Below are 15,535 nucleotides of genomic sequence, written 5' to 3' on the forward strand. Positions count from 1 at the left end.
AGGCATGAGACACCGTGCCTGGCCAAATGTGAACATCTTCAATAATTATAGAACAATGAGGACAATCATGAAATCCACAATAACACTATTGCCTAATCTATAGACCTTATTTAAATTTCACTAACTGTTCCACTAATGACCGTGTTCTGGGCTAGGATCTAATTTAGGATCACATACTGTATTCAGCTATCACATCTCCTTAGTATCCTTTTAATCTAAACTGATTGCTTAGTCTTTCTTTGTCTTTCATGACCTTGATGCTTTTAAGTAATACTGGCTTTTTTTTTTTTTTTTTTGGTAAAATGTTCCTCAATTTTTGTTTGTACTATGTTTCCTCATGATTACATTCAGGTTATGCAATTTTTGGCAAGAATACAATAGCAGAAGCTCAGTTAGCTAGTTAAAGGTACAAAACCTATTTTGTTCCATAATAGAGATCATGGTGGGGTGGGGACTGTGTTATAGAAATAAGTCCTTATACGTGTAACTGAATTCAGCTAAGCCTGGATTAATACTCATTTATAGTTTGTCTCTTCATCCTTAACTTTTTTTTTTTTTTTTTTTTGCCTCTATCTCTTTTCAAGAAGGCCACTTTTGATAAAGAGGACTGGCAGAGGGCTGGGTTCCGTGGGTTCAGGTATTTAATTCTGACATTCATCATACTCCAGAACAGGTGTTTGCTGTCTTGTCAGAGTAGGTAGCTAGTCAGACATGAGTGGGGCAGGTGAGGCCTCCTGCCCCCAGGAATGTCAGGTGACCATCTCTCTAAAATAATAATTGGTCACAGCCAGCACCAGGGAAAAGCCAGCTCCCAACAGATAGAAAACACCTGAAGCTGGTGATTAGCAGCTTCTCCACAGGATCTCAGGAGTCGGGTGAGTGGACTCAAGCACGCACACTGAGGGGCAACATGGTGGCATGTAACTGATATATGACCTTCCTCCAGGAACACTTGACTAGTAAGGGAAAAATGCCTCACGTAAGCATGCGTGTAACTTCAGTGAACACACTGCGCAGAGCCCCCTCTCAAGGGCTGGCAGACCACTGTGCGTACGGAATGCCAGCATATAAAACCCCAAGTCAAAGGTCAGACCACGCACTTGAATCTCTCATGTCGCCTGCTTGGCCCTCTTCCAAGTGTACTTTACTTCCTTTTGTTCCTGCTCCAGAACTTTTTTTTTTTTTTTCCCGAGACGGAGTCTTACTCTGTCGCACAGGCTGCAGTGCAGTGGCGTGATCTTGGCTCACTGCAACTTCTGCCTCCCGGGTTCCAGCGATTCTCCTGCTAAGTCTCTGAATAGCTGGGATTACAGGCAAGCATCACCAAGCCTGTCTAATTTTTTGTATTTTTTTAGTACAGACGGGGCTTCACCATGTTGGCCAGGGTGGTCTTGAACTCCTGATCTCAAGTGATGCACCCACCTCGGCCTCTCAAAGTGCTGGAATTACAGGCGTGAGCCACCGTGCCTGGCCACTGCTCTAAAACTTAAATAAATTTTCACTCCTGCTCTAAAAAGTGTCTCTTTCTCTCCATCTGCCCAATGCCCCCAATTGAATTCTTTCTTCTGAGGAGGCAAGAATTGAGGTTGCTGCAGGCTCATATGGATTCCCTGCTGCTAACAGTCTGAGGCAGCAGAATAGTGATTTTAGAAGCCAGAACCCAAATAGCGGACAGTATGGCATGGGTGAGAGCAAGGCCTTTAGTATGAGACAGACAGGGCTTAAGGTATACCCCTGACAAGCTAAAGGACCTTGGGCAAGTTACTTAACCTTTGTGAGCCTCAGTTTCCTCAACTGTAAAATGGAGTTGCTCTGTGAATTAAATGAAGATGGAGTGTATAAAGTACTTAACAGAGTGTCTGGCTTAGAGAAGATACTTAGTATTAGCTAAAAATCTATAAAAGTAATAATAGCAACCTGAAACAACTCTCCAGCTAAATTCACACATTCTGCTAATGGATAGCCCTGGAGAATTGGGCCCTTAACAATGGTTCCTGGCAATACTGGTGGGTAAAACATATGATTAACTGTCTAGGGCCTGTGAGGACATCAACCTGTTCTCTCTGGCTTGGAGTAAGGCCCGAATAGTGGTGTTTTTGTGCCCAGGGCAAGTTCCTTTGACAATTCTCTTGCCTACTGAGGAAGCAATTTTTTTCCGTCAGGTTTCTTTAGGTCAGCAGCAGGATGGACTGCTCCCTCATGTCTACTCTTGTTAGGATATCTCCCAGAGGCGGCATCTCTCCTTCTGCTAGACACTGTAGGGGAGGAAAAAGAATCCTTTCCTTTACCCAGCTTAGGCTTTGCAGCTGGGGCCCTGTACATTAGAGTGGCTAAAGGCAGATTCACAAGAGAAAAGAAATAGAAGTTTATTAATATGTGCATTGCACATGTACACATGAGACCATCCTACAATGTGTAACCCAAAGGGGCAGTTAGAACTTGGGTTTATATAAATCATCTTAGGCTAAAGAAAAAGGGATTTGGGCTTCTGAGTGGGGGAGGCAAGTTATGGGAAGGTAAGGAGGAAAAATATGGTAAATAGGGGTTGTTTAGTGAGGTTTGTTATGCAGATTTAAGTTTAAGAGTAAGGTGCCTTCCCCACTGATAACAGGTGTTAGGAGTCCTTCTCTTCCTGGTACAGGGAGCGGGAGATACCTTTTACAAATGTAAATTTCCTTTATAAAAGAAGAACTGTCCTTGCCTCTGCTGGTTCTCAATGGCCTTTAGCTCAAAATAATCCTTATGCCAAAGAGGCACATTTTTCAGGGAAATATTCCGGTGCCTCTCAACCGCCAGGGCCTGGTCAACTCTCTGGAGCTGATCCTCACTCTTGCAAGCCTTTCTGACTCATTGGGCACCTAAGTCATTGTCCTGCTTTCTCCTGTGGTTCATTCTCAGAGCAGTGCTGTGTTGAGAAAACACAGTCCAACAGTCATCCAGAGGGAGTACCGAGCTGTGCTCATAGCATAACTGCCATGCACACCCAGTTCCCCTCTCTTCTGGGGTTTCCCTTCACTCTGATTCTGCTCCAGGGCCTCCCTCCTCAATCCCCTTCAGAAACTCTTTCTTCACCCCTTCTCTGCCCACGTTTCTCTTCTCCCCTCCCCTTCTCTTTCTTCTCTCCTTAGCCTTCCTGACCTGAATATGAAATTGCATATGCTGGCCTGAATTGTGCCCCTTTTCTAATTTCTCTAGGTCTGCCAGATTCTCTCCCATTTTGCAGATGGTTTAACCAAAGTCCAAAGAAGAGAACAAGCAAGATGAGGTTTTTTCAGAGTGTGGGTTGGGGATGGGGGGCAGCCTACGAGGTTCCAGACCAAAGGTGGTCTGCACAAGGGGATGGGAGGAGGGGCAGGTGAGGCTGTAAACACAGACACTTCCATGAAGGGTTAAAATTCTCAATTTTTTTTTTCATATCCAGACACTTCATGTGAGTCCTCTGCTCTCTGCCCTCCCTGTAAGTGGGCGAACAGAGAGGGGAGGCCCCTCACTGTATGAACAGAAGACTGGTCCCAGGAAAACATGCCGTTAGGCACTTTTGAATTTCTGAAAACAAAACAACCCCAAAGAGGTGTGTATATAAAGGTTTTGCTAAGCTTGCTAAAACAAAATGAAGAAGGCTTCCAGTGAAAAAGACATTATATTCCAAGTGAGGAAAGTCTTGTTTGGAAACTGTAAAGGGGGCCTGTGTGCATCTCAGTGCCTTCTCCTCTGCAGGCCATGGGCGGTCGCAATGCAAATTCAGACCTGGGATTGGTTTGTGTTCAAAAGCAGATGAGTCTTGTTTACTTTAGAGGTATGTGCCTTACAGATTTTTATTTACTTAAAAAAAATCTATCTATCTATCTATCTATTTATCTATCATCTATCTACCAGATTTACATATATATATAAAACTACCAGATTTACATATCTATCTATCTATCTATCTATCTATCTATCTATCTATCTATCTATCTATCTATCTATCTATCTATTTTTTTTAGATGGAGTTTCCACTCTTGCTGCCCAGGCCAGAGTGCAATGGCATAATCTCAGCTCACTGCAACCTCCACCTCCCAGGTTTAAGTGATTCTCCTGCCTCAGCCTCCTGAGTAGCTGGGATTACAGGCACCTGCCACCATGCCTGGCTAATTTTTTTTATTTTTTAGTAGAGATGAGGTTTCACCATGCTGGCCAGGCTGGTCTCAAACTCCTGACCTCAAGTAATCCACCCACCTTGGCCTCCCAAAGTGCTGGGATTATAGGCGTGAACCACCGCGCCCAGCCCCTACTTAAAAATATATTTTATACCACTTTAATATTTGTTTTTCTTCTACTCTTGATTTTATTTTTTGTCTTTTATCTATTTTTTTGTTTTATTGTGGTAAGAACACTTAACATGATAACTGTTCTCTTAATAGATTTTTAAGCGCACAATACAGTACTATCATCTCTAGGCACAACGTTACACAACAGATCCCTAGGATTTATTCATCTTGCATAATTTAAATTTTAAACCAGTTGAACATCAGCTCCCTATTTCCCTCCCCTTCTCCCAGTTACTGGCAACCACCATTCTACTCTCTGCTTCTGTGAGTTTGACTACTTAGATGGCTCATGTTAAGTGGAATCCGGCAGTATTCGTCCTTCTGTGACTGGCTTATTTCACTTAGCATAATGTCCTCAAGATCCATCCATGTCATTGCATGTTCAGAGTGCCCTTTGTTTTAAAGGCTGAATAGTATTCCACTGTGTATGCAGAGACCACATTTTCTTGATCCATTAATGTGTTGATGAACGTTTCCACCTCTTGGCTGTTGCGAAGAATGCCTCCATGAAGACAGGAGTGCACATATCTCTTTGAGATCCTCAATTCTTTTGGATAAATACCCAGAAGTGGGATTGCTGGATCATCTGGTAGTTTAATTTTTCATTTATGGAGGAACCTCCATACTGTTTTCCGTAGCAGCTATACCACTTTGCCTTTCCACCAACAGTGCACAAAGGTTCCAGTTTCTCCACATCCTGTTTGTTGTCTTCTGCTTTTTCGATAGTGAGCATTCTAACTGGTGTGAGGTGATATCTCGTCATGGTTCTTACACTTTATTTTAAATGAAACGTAATCTTGCCAATTGTGGTTTTTGCCCACCATGGTGGTTTTTCAGTTGGCAAGCTGGATTCAGTTGGATTACAATTTGTGCTTTAGTTCTTCTCAAAGGTTTAATGGGACTCCTAACTTATTTAGGTTAAAAAAGTGTTTTAGATATACAAGTCCCTGCTATGCGAAGCAGAGGCTGAGCTAATATCGGCCTCATGTGGCTTCTGTTCCCCATGGGACTGGACATCAGTCTTAAAGCAAATAACAAACCATACACCAAGGAAAGTGCAATAACAGAGGCGTGAGCAAAGGGCTCGCCTGCTGAGTCAGGTGGAATGGCTAATCCATTCTGCTGGGCATAGGGGCATGAGATCACACAGGACAGGGAGGGATGAATAAAGTCTAGTATTTACTGAGTCCTCGCTGAGAATGAGGCCCCCAGGATTAATGCCCAGGTCTCAAAGAGTGAAATATACAGCACAGGGGTAGGAGACAGTTCAGGGTCCACTTTTGCCCCCCTGTGTCTCCCCAGCTGGGTGCTGCCAGAGCCATTTGCTGATGGTCTATCCCCCAAAGGGAGGGCATTTTTTGCTAGGGAGAGGCCGAAACCCCTCATCTGCTTCTCCTCTACCTTAAGCCTCCACCCCCAGCACATCCAAGAGCTCCCAGCTCAATCAGCCAAGGCTGCTCTCCAGCCCCTTCCAATCCTTAGCCCCACCATCCTCAGGGCTTCTTTGGCTGCCTGGCCCTCAGCACTGTCTCCTCTCCTGGTTAATTCCTACCCTTATCCCCTGGTTCCTCCCCAGGTGGAGTCCTGAGCCCACTCCCCAGGCTACAGCCATCTCCTGCCTCTCAGGAGTCTGTCTGCTGCTGCTCACTTATGTCAATCTTAGCTTCCATCACTTCTCACTCCTGTCCCTAGCCCAGCTTTTTCCTTGCAGAGGGAGCCCCTTCTTTCTGCCTGATACTCCAGGCCAATTCAGCTGCCCCCAGCTACCCTCCTGCCTGCTGCTGTCTCTTAGGATCTGGGTATCCAACCCTAGAGCCCTTCTGCTGCCCTCTAAATCTAGGAGCCGCAGGCCTTATTATTATTAACATATAGCTTTTGAATTTATTTATTTTTTTTTCAAATCGACTTCTTTCTCTTAAAAACTTTTTGAAGTTGATTAATGGGTACAAATATACAGATAGATAGAAGAAATATGACCTGGTGTTCTATAGACCAGTAGGGCAACTGTAGTTAACATTAATCTATTGCACATTTAAAAATAGCTACAAGAGAATAATCAGAATGTTCCTAGCATACAGAAAAGATAAATATTTAAGGTGATGGATATCCCAATTACCCTGATTTGATTATAAGAATGTATTAAATGATCACATGTACCCTGAAGATCTGTACATCTATTATGCAGCAATAAAAAATAAATAAATGAAATTATTGCTAACAACAACAAAAAATCTTTTGACATTGAAAAAAATGATTGGGCCAGGCACAGTGGCTCATGCCTGTAATCCCAGCTTTTAGGGAGGCTGAGTCAAGAGGATTGCTTGAGCCCAAGAGTTCAAGACCAGCTTTGACAACATAGCAAGGTCCCTGTTTCTACCAAAATAAATAAATAAATAAATAAAATAAAAAATAAAAATAGTCAGGTGTGGTGGTACATGCCTGTGGTCCCAGGACTTGGGAGGCTAAGGTGGGAGGATCACTTGAGCCCAGGTGTTTGAGGTTATGGTGAGCTATGACCACGCCACTGTGCTCCAGCCTGAGTGACAGAGTGAGACCCTGTCACAAAAAGAAAAAAAAAAAAGGAAAGAAAAGAAAGAAAAAACAAATGGTTTTCAAAACCACTGAGTAAATAATAATACAGGTGGTAGGTGGAATTAGCGACACTGTGTCAGTGGTACCCTAATGCTGGACATTTATGAAGCCCTGTGTTTCTCGTTCAGTCTTCAGCAGCCCCATGAAGCTCAGGTATGTACTGTTCCCATCCCTGTGTGCAAGGTATGCCATATCTGGTCAGTCACACACCAGGTTTTGTGATGAATTCCAAAATGTCACATGGCATAATTTAAATAACTGGCTTTAATGGAGAAAAGCTGGGTTTGCAAAAGATGAGAAGGTAGCTATCTCCAGCACTGCCTTATCCCACTGAGTTTGGGTGCAGCCTCTCCCCCAGGAGGATGGGGAAGATGGCCCATTCAAGGTGGTTTGTTGTCTGGGCAACCCTGAATGAGATCCAGGGTCACCTTTGGCAACTGTGCTCAATGAACCATGATCCCCATTTTACAGATGCAGAAACAGGCAAGAGACATTCCATGATTGGCCCAAGCCACACACTAATTCCAGGACCCAAATTCAAAACCAGTCTACTTTATACCCCAAGGAAAAGAGACAATTATATGAGGCAATCAGGAGAGGAAGGGCTCTGCTCTCTGTTTTCAGGGCCCTATTTTCCATCTTAGAGAAGGACCAGAGGAGCCAGCCAGCTCTGCAGTTCTTGGGTCCTTCCCTCTTCCATGTGCTGGCTGCCTCCCACCTTGGGCCATTTTGGTATGGAGGAAGTTCTGAGAGCCACTGCAAGCCCCTCCTCTGTTGATTGCAAAAAAGATTTGGCAGCACTCTTGCCATTCCTAACCCCTGCACCAGAGAATCATTCCCTGGATTAAAGATGACTTCTCCATTCTCCATTTTAAAATGCGTTATAGGGTCAGGCACAGTCACACGCCTGTAACCCCAGCGTCTTGGGAGGCCGAGGCTGGTGGATCACCAGAGGTCAGGAGTTTGAGACCAGTCTGGCCAACATGGTGAAACCCTGTCTCTACTAAAAATACAAAAAATAGCTGAGCGTGGTGGCATGTGCCTGTAATCCCAGCTACTTGGGAGGCTGAGGTAGGGGGATTGCTTGAACCCAGGAGGTGGAGGTTGCAGTGAGCTGAGATCGCACCACTGCACTCCAGCCTGGGCGACAGAGCGAGACTCTGTCTCAAAAAAATAAAAAAATGCATTATAATCACTGACTGGGGTTCATGACAGAGTTATGTATAGACATTTTTGAGATCTCTTACATAAGGATCAGGATGAAAATAGGAGCTGTTTCTTTAATTCTTACTACCCAATTTTTAAGAAACACTTTACTATTCTATTCAACTCTTCCCTTTTTCCCCTTTCTCTCTTGCTGGTTCTGAAAAATCAGTGTAGCCCCATAAATATGCAGAAAGTGAAAAGCTGACTTTTCCTATATCTAATAAAAACCTTGGAGAGTAATTGAAGTAATTTAGCATGGGTAGTCAGGTTACATTGCTGCGTAATATCAAAAGAAAGTCCATAGCAAGGAAATACAAGAGAAAATAGGAAGAGGGGCTGGAGAATAAAACCAGAACATTAAATAATGAGTAACTGAGAAACTAAAAAAATATCTTTTTACCATTACAGTCTTAGAAAAATAGTCGAGGATAGTAATACTAGACAAAGTATACATTTTATGCATTTCTAAGGACTGCAAATTCAAAGATAAGGAAGAAAATATCCCCTATTCCCCGGCATCTATTCATCAGACAAAAGTCTGACAAAAGCCACGGCCTTCGAGCACATTTTGACACGATTAGGTTCTCTTCCTGTCTCCTGTCTCCCCTTTTATCTTTGCAATCTGAATTTTAAAGGAATGTTGTCAAGACAGGAGATCGCAAAAGGACAACCATTTACTATCAAGTGTCCTAGGTATACTTTTTGGATTATCTTACTCTGGTCTTTATGATTTTATGAAAGATCACTACATTTATTGTGGGTAGAAAAGTGATGTTGACTTTGCACACCTGGGTGTTGTGAAAGAGAAATGCTGGGTTAGAGTCACAAGTAACAAAGAGCAGCCTGCAGCCTGCATTTCTGGCAGAATCCTATCACTCAGTGTCTTACCCTAACCTCATACCTTTGGCTATGGAACCTTGGACAAGCCCTGTTCTACTCCTAGACTCAGTTTCTGTTGAGTTTTTAAAAGGTTATTTCTGTATAAAAATAAAATCATCAGGAAACAGAAAAGTGGAAAAAAATGAAAGCGATCACCCGTAATTTATCAAACATAATGATTTTCTATATTTTCTACCAATCTTTCCTATGTATACCTTTTTTTCCCCTTTCTTTGAAAAATGTGGTAGAAACTAAACTGTATGATTGAATTTTATATCCTGATTTTTCTTTTGGCAGTGTTTTGTCTTTCCAAATAAAAATATATTTGACTTTTAGCCATCATTTTCTAGGGCTGCATGATATTCCTCACAGATGATTTTTTTTTTGTGCTTTGTTTTTTATAATCTTCATTGACAGAGGGTATTTGACAGTGTTGGGGGGCTGTTTCAGTATGTCACTAAAGGAAAAAGAAAGTGCAGCCACACACCTGATGTTCACTTTGTATCTGTGATGAGTCACATGGCCAGATTTGACTGTAACTGTCCATTAACTATTGATAGTGTTCAACTTGCAGAGGGATGAGGCCGATCTCTTTCTGCAGATCATCTGGGATCATAGCCCAATGACTGTATTATCTTTGTTGGTATCTGAGTGGAGTGAGACAACGTGGGTAGAAGTGTCTCCTCTGTAACTTACTATCTTTGTGGCTGAGGAAGAGATTCTTCGTTTCTCCATGCCTCCATTTCCCCAGCTGCTACGGTGTGAATATTATTTTAATGCCCAATTCTGAGAAGTATATTTTAACGCATTTGGTATTGAGTTGAATGCTGCAATCAATGGGAACATTGTAATTTTTCCTTCCTTTTCCCTCCCTCAACACTCCCTAGAGCTATTACAATCAATAGTATTAGTACTGAAGAAATTTAATAATACTTGCCTTACAGTGTCTGCTGTTGAAAGGATTAACAGAAATAAACATAAAGTGTTCTTAGCACTTGGTAAGAGCTCAGTTAATGGCAGCAATTATTTTATTAATAAAAAAATCTATATTGTTCTTAGAAGAGGAGAGCATTTATTCTGTATAGAATATTTATTATAAGAAATACATTATTTGTAGGTCACATACTTAGTTTAAACGCTTGTTGCTTGGAAAATTCCTCAACATCTTTTGTTAATTAGAGATAGCACAGGGATGGCAAATAGGTTTAACTTCATGTGCCAAGCCTAATTTGTTGATGATGATTGTCAGACGTGCTGTGTTTCGAGAACTGCTGAGGCAGAATCTGAGCATAGCAGACAAGAGTGCCAAGGCTGATTAGCAATATCTTTCCCAGGCTTAGGAAGACAGAGTGGCAACACACACACTGTTTACCATCTCTGCATTATGGTGTTACAAAACATTCCTTGGCAATTCATTAGGCGTTAGCCAGGCCATGGCTTATCAATCAGAAGTTTCATCAGAATCTTGTGGCAATAGACCGCCTCCAGGTCCAAGGTGGAAGATTGAAACCCACACAGGTGAAACTGAAAACTCCAACCCCAGCAGAAACGTGGGAGACTTTGCACCATCAGAGAGGGCAGAGCTTTTGCGATGACCTTAATTTTTCTCAGCTCTTGTTCTGCTAATGCTCATTTAGGTCTTGCCTCCTGAGCCTCAAACATCCTGTGCCTTGGCCTTGCTAGAACTTTGCTGTTGGGCGAATGATCTGCTCTCTTGGTCAACCCCTTGACTGCAGCTTGTTTTTGTTCTCCTTTGCTGTGGGTAAATGGCTTTAAGCACAGGGCCCTTCTTTCAGAAAGGGCAATGGCATTGGAAAGGAGACCGTTCATTTTATTCTGTGATCCTTGTTATCTGAATCTCAGCTTTTGAGGTACTTATGAAATAAAATCAATCATTACAGGAACATTGATGAAGGCTTAAATGGAAAGTTACGTACCATTTCTTGAAATATTCTGGTAGTCCCTGTGATTACAGTGGTTTCTTTTCCATAAGCGAAGGTAAATAGATTTTTCTTTAATTCTGAAACAAATATATATGTATATATTTAAGGTCAGGATACTCACATAAAGAAGTTTAAACAAACCATGTTTACATCACGCTTTTAAAAAAATATGGTTAAAATGAACTCAAAAAATCAAATCTCTGCTGACAAGTTTTCTCTGAACTGTGAATGTAATATTGGCAGTTGTTATGAGAAGCAGTTCTATGAAATTGAGTTGTATGGGTGTCGTAAGAATACTGTTGAAGACATAAAACTTTTTCTTTTGTACAAAGACCTCCAGAGTCATCCCTTTCAAATACTTTTTATCAAGAGCTGCTGTACATTTCTTGAGCAATTGCTCACCTTTACCGACTCTGTTATTTTGAACCTGACCATGTTTCCTTTCTTTTTTTTTTTTGGTTGCTATGAAGCTGTGGTTGACACTATTATTGTCCTTCAGCTTTAATCTCCCTTCATGCACTATAATAGAATTTTTGCTACAATAGAATTTATAGAATTTATAGAATTTTTAGCAAGACCCATGTCTGTCCAGAATGAGGATTGCATTTTCCAGCTTCTCTTGCAGCTAGGAGTGGCACATCACTAAGTTCTGGGTGAGATGAGATGGGATCAGAACTATCCAGTGACAATTTCTGGTAACGCTTCTTAGGAAATGATTGAATGGTGATTCTGGTTCCTTCTTTGTACCGTTTCTCCAGTCTCCTGCCCAGAATAGGAAAGCTGCCATCTTAAACTATGGGAATAAGGTTGATGTTGAGAAGGCAGAGGGGTGAGCTGGAAGGAGCCTGGATCCCTGACAACTGGGTGGAGTTGAGCTCCCATATCAATTCCAGACTGCACATTTTCTAAACCTTTCTGTGTGAGAGAAATAAACTCACATATGTTGAATCTCTGTTCCTTGAATCTAATACTAATAAACACAGAGCTTATGGACAAATTTGACACCAGTATCAGGCTATAATTATATATATTTTAACTCATTTTCTTGGCTCCCTTTTGTCTCATCTTTGATTTTTCATTTTCTTTTGCTTAATATAGATGTAAGTAGTTTAATTAATGCAACAAAATTTAGTTTAAATGTAATTAAATGTTATGTTCTCTAAACTTTCACAGGCTTCCTAAAATCTTTGAAATAAGACCAGATGTAAACTAAAAAATAATAACTTAGCTCAAAATATTTGAGTAATCTTCAAATGTATTTTATCTTCTTTTCATTATAATAAGTTCACATCTCACAACCTTACATACATTCACCAATTATTAAGTGTTATATGAAAGCTTACTAATTGTATTACAGTGCTTGGCAACTGTCTCAGTGCTTCAGAAAGGTAAGCATATATTATATTTGGGCATTCAGGATGCATAGAAAATAGTATCCTTTTTTTGAAGTCTGAGAAAACCAACGATAGTGTTTTTTAATACAAGACCAAGATGCCTGAGCAATATTTGAAGTGCGAGATTTTTGCTTTGTAGTAGAATTTTGAGATGAATAATGTATTTATTTTTTAAAATCAAAGCTACCCATGCACATAGCTTAAAAAGTAATTTACTTAATAGATGTTTATTGAGCACCTGCTACATTCCAAGTATTATTCTAGGCACTGAGTTATATTGGAAAATTAAAATACATGATCCCTGCTTCTGTGTTGTTGATATTTCAACAGGAAAAGGCCAATAAAAGAACTAAACATTATAAAAAAGCAAATGATAGAGTATGCTAGAAAGTTCTAAATTCTATGAATAAAGGAAATGAGAATTAGAGTAGCCAAAGGAAGTCTAATTGAGAAGCTAAAATCAACAAAGACTTGAGGTGGTGAGTCTCATAGAACCAAATAACTTACCTATGTGTGTATATAAGACTTGTGATGATAAATAGCAACCCCACACCTCCCTCCACTCTCCATTTTTCCATTTCCATAGGCAACTAATTCCAGCCTTAATTGACTAGGTCTTTTGATGTTTTTCTCCTCATCTCTAAGTAACATACTTTTAAGGCTACTTCTTGATTGTTAGTCTTTGACATTATCTGTTCACTTCCTACTCTAGAAGAGGATTTAGCTATTGACAACTAATCAATGATTGCTTTCTAATTTCTTTCTAACTTTTTTATTTCTGTAGAGTTAATAACTGCCTTTTGTTTCTTTCCTTAATTTTCTAAGTATTTATCATTGTATTAGTCTATTCTCATATTGCTATAAAGGAATACCTGAGACTGGGTAATTTATAAGAAAAGGGGTTTAATTGGCTTATGGTTCTGCAGGGTGTAAAGGAAGCATAGCAGCATCTGTTTCTGGGGAGGTCTCAGGAAGCTTCTAATCATGGCAGAAGGCAAAAGGGGAACAGGCATGTCACATGGAAAAAGCAGAGCAGGAGAACAAGCAAATGTGCTACACACATTTAAATGACAAGATTTCATGAGAACTCACTCCCTATCCTGAGGACAGTACCAACAGGGATGGTGCTTAACCATGTGTGAGAAATCCGCCTCCATGTTTCAATCACCTCAAATTTTTCATAAGCCTAAAACTGCTTAAAAAAAAAATGGCCCTATGTAGCTGAACTGAACTCAGCCTTGCCAGCTGTCCCTTCCCAGGCACATTATGTGAGTGAAGCCATCTTGGATTCTCCAGCCCAGCCCAGCCCAGCCCAGCCATTAGGTGATGTCACTGAGTAACCATAATTTCATATAGAGAGGAATAATTGGCCAGCCAAGCTCTGCTTGAATTCCTGAACCCCGCCCCCCCACAAATTGTGAGATATAATAAAACGACTATTGTTTTAAGCCATGAAAGTTTGGGGCAGTTTGTTATACAACAATAACATAAATCTGTATTAGGTATTAGTCAGGGTTCTCTAGAGGGACAGAACTAATGGAATGAATATATATATATATATGGGGGGGTTATTTAGTATTAACTCACACTCTCACAAGGTCCCATAATAGGCTGTAGGCAGGCTGAGGAGCAAGGAGAACCAGTTCAAGTTCCAAAACTGAAGAACTTGGAGTCTGATATTCAAGGGCAGGAAGCATCCAGCATGGGAGAAAGATGTAGCCTGGGAGGCCAGGCCAGTCTCTCTTTGCACATTTTTTCTGCCTGGTTATATTCTAGCCATGCTGGCAGCTGATTAGATTGTGCCCACCCAGATTAAGGTTGGGTCTGCCTTTCCCAGACCACTGACTCAAATGTTAATCTCCTTTGGCAACACCCTCACAGACACACCCAGGATCGATACCTTGTACACTTCAATCCAATCAAGTTGACACTCAGTATTAACCATCACAGTTATGATATTTTTCCCTCACAAGTCTGAAGGAATTGATTGATTTTGGCTTTTAGCCTCCCCAGCATTGTTAAGTATGAAGCAACTCTGTGTCTTGATCTTTTGAAAGCCTATGGTAGCACCTCATTCCAAGTGTTCTGAAATGTTATGATGGCAGTCTTGGTGTGTGTCTGATTTTACTCATAGTGTTAGACCTTTGATAAACCCTTTCAACTTGGAAATTCATGATGTTCAGTTTTGAGAGATGTCCTTAAATTATTTCACTGATGATTTCTTCCTTTCTCTTTTTTCCCTACAACTATTGGGTCATCTGAACCGGTCTTGTAATTTTCCCTGTTTCTCTGTCCTATTTTCATGTCATGGTCCTTTTTCTCCATTTTCTGGATAATATCCTCAACTTTATTTTTTAATCTTTCTATGAATGTCATCTGCTATTACCAGAATAATTTCCAAATGACCTTATTGGTTCTCTGAATATCTTTTTAATTTTAATGTTCTTGTTTTATGAATGTAACATCTTCTTTTATCCTTTTTTGAAGCACTTGTCTGCTATATAATTCTTTTATCTTTTTGAAGATATTAATTCCAGTTATTTTAATATGTAGGCTATTAAACTTTCTAAAAAGTTTTATCCCCCTTAGTACATAGTCTGTGTTTCTCTAAGTTGCTTTTTTTGCCCTTTGTTTTTGTATTTTCTTTCATGTTTGAGGTTTCCTTCAGATGTGTGATGATCCTGGGTTATAGGCTTATTTTTAAATGTTGAAACTGGTTGCCAGCTAAAAAGCTAATTGATTTTGATTGGAAGCTGGGCCCCTGGCTGTGCTTGTTGACTACAGCCCTCACTGCAAGATGAGCTGTCTGGGCCTTTCTTGGGGAACCCTGCTGTCAGCATCTGTGGGACTCTCCTCTTGGACTGTTCAGATTCCCCAGGGAAGGATCTTCTAGTCTGCAGCCAGGAGAGTACAGGCTGGGTTGGCAGCACTCTGGGGCATGTAGGGAAGGGTCCTCAACATTTAGCATTCATGTGTTTCCGTAGGATACTCCTCTCCTCATTTATGTTTGGTGTCTTCCAGTCCAGAGGCCCTTGACTTTAGTGTTTCCAGAGAATAAAGCTCTAGTCTTATTCCAGAGTATGGGAGGGGCAGTTGACCACCTGTGGAGAGTTGGAAGGGGTCTGAGGAGCTAACTGCTCTTCAGCAATCTTCCAACCAATACTTCTGGTTTAGCCTCACCTGCATTTCTAGAGCTCCCACATGTAACCAA

The 15,535-nt window shown here is 41.0% G+C and overlaps 1 protein-coding gene across 6 annotated transcripts in view; it reads right to left on the bottom strand.

Moving 5' to 3' along the window:
• Positions 1-15,535, bottom strand: part of AOAH (acyloxyacyl hydrolase) — a 225,827-nt gene that overhangs the window by 52,235 nt on the left and 158,057 nt on the right. For all 6 annotated transcript variants that reach the window (XM_003318258.6, XM_003318259.6, XM_519044.8 and 3 more), the window contains one exon: positions 10,925-11,007. In XM_003318258.6, coding sequence (XP_003318306.3) covers positions 10,925-11,007 — 83 coding nt within the window. The remainder of the gene's footprint in view (positions 1-10,924; positions 11,008-15,535) is intronic.

This window comes from Pan troglodytes, chromosome 6, assembly GCF_028858775.2.
Source record: "Pan troglodytes isolate AG18354 chromosome 6, NHGRI_mPanTro3-v2.0_pri, whole genome shotgun sequence".
Classification (NCBI taxonomy): Eukaryota; Metazoa; Chordata; class Mammalia; order Primates; family Hominidae; genus Pan; species Pan troglodytes.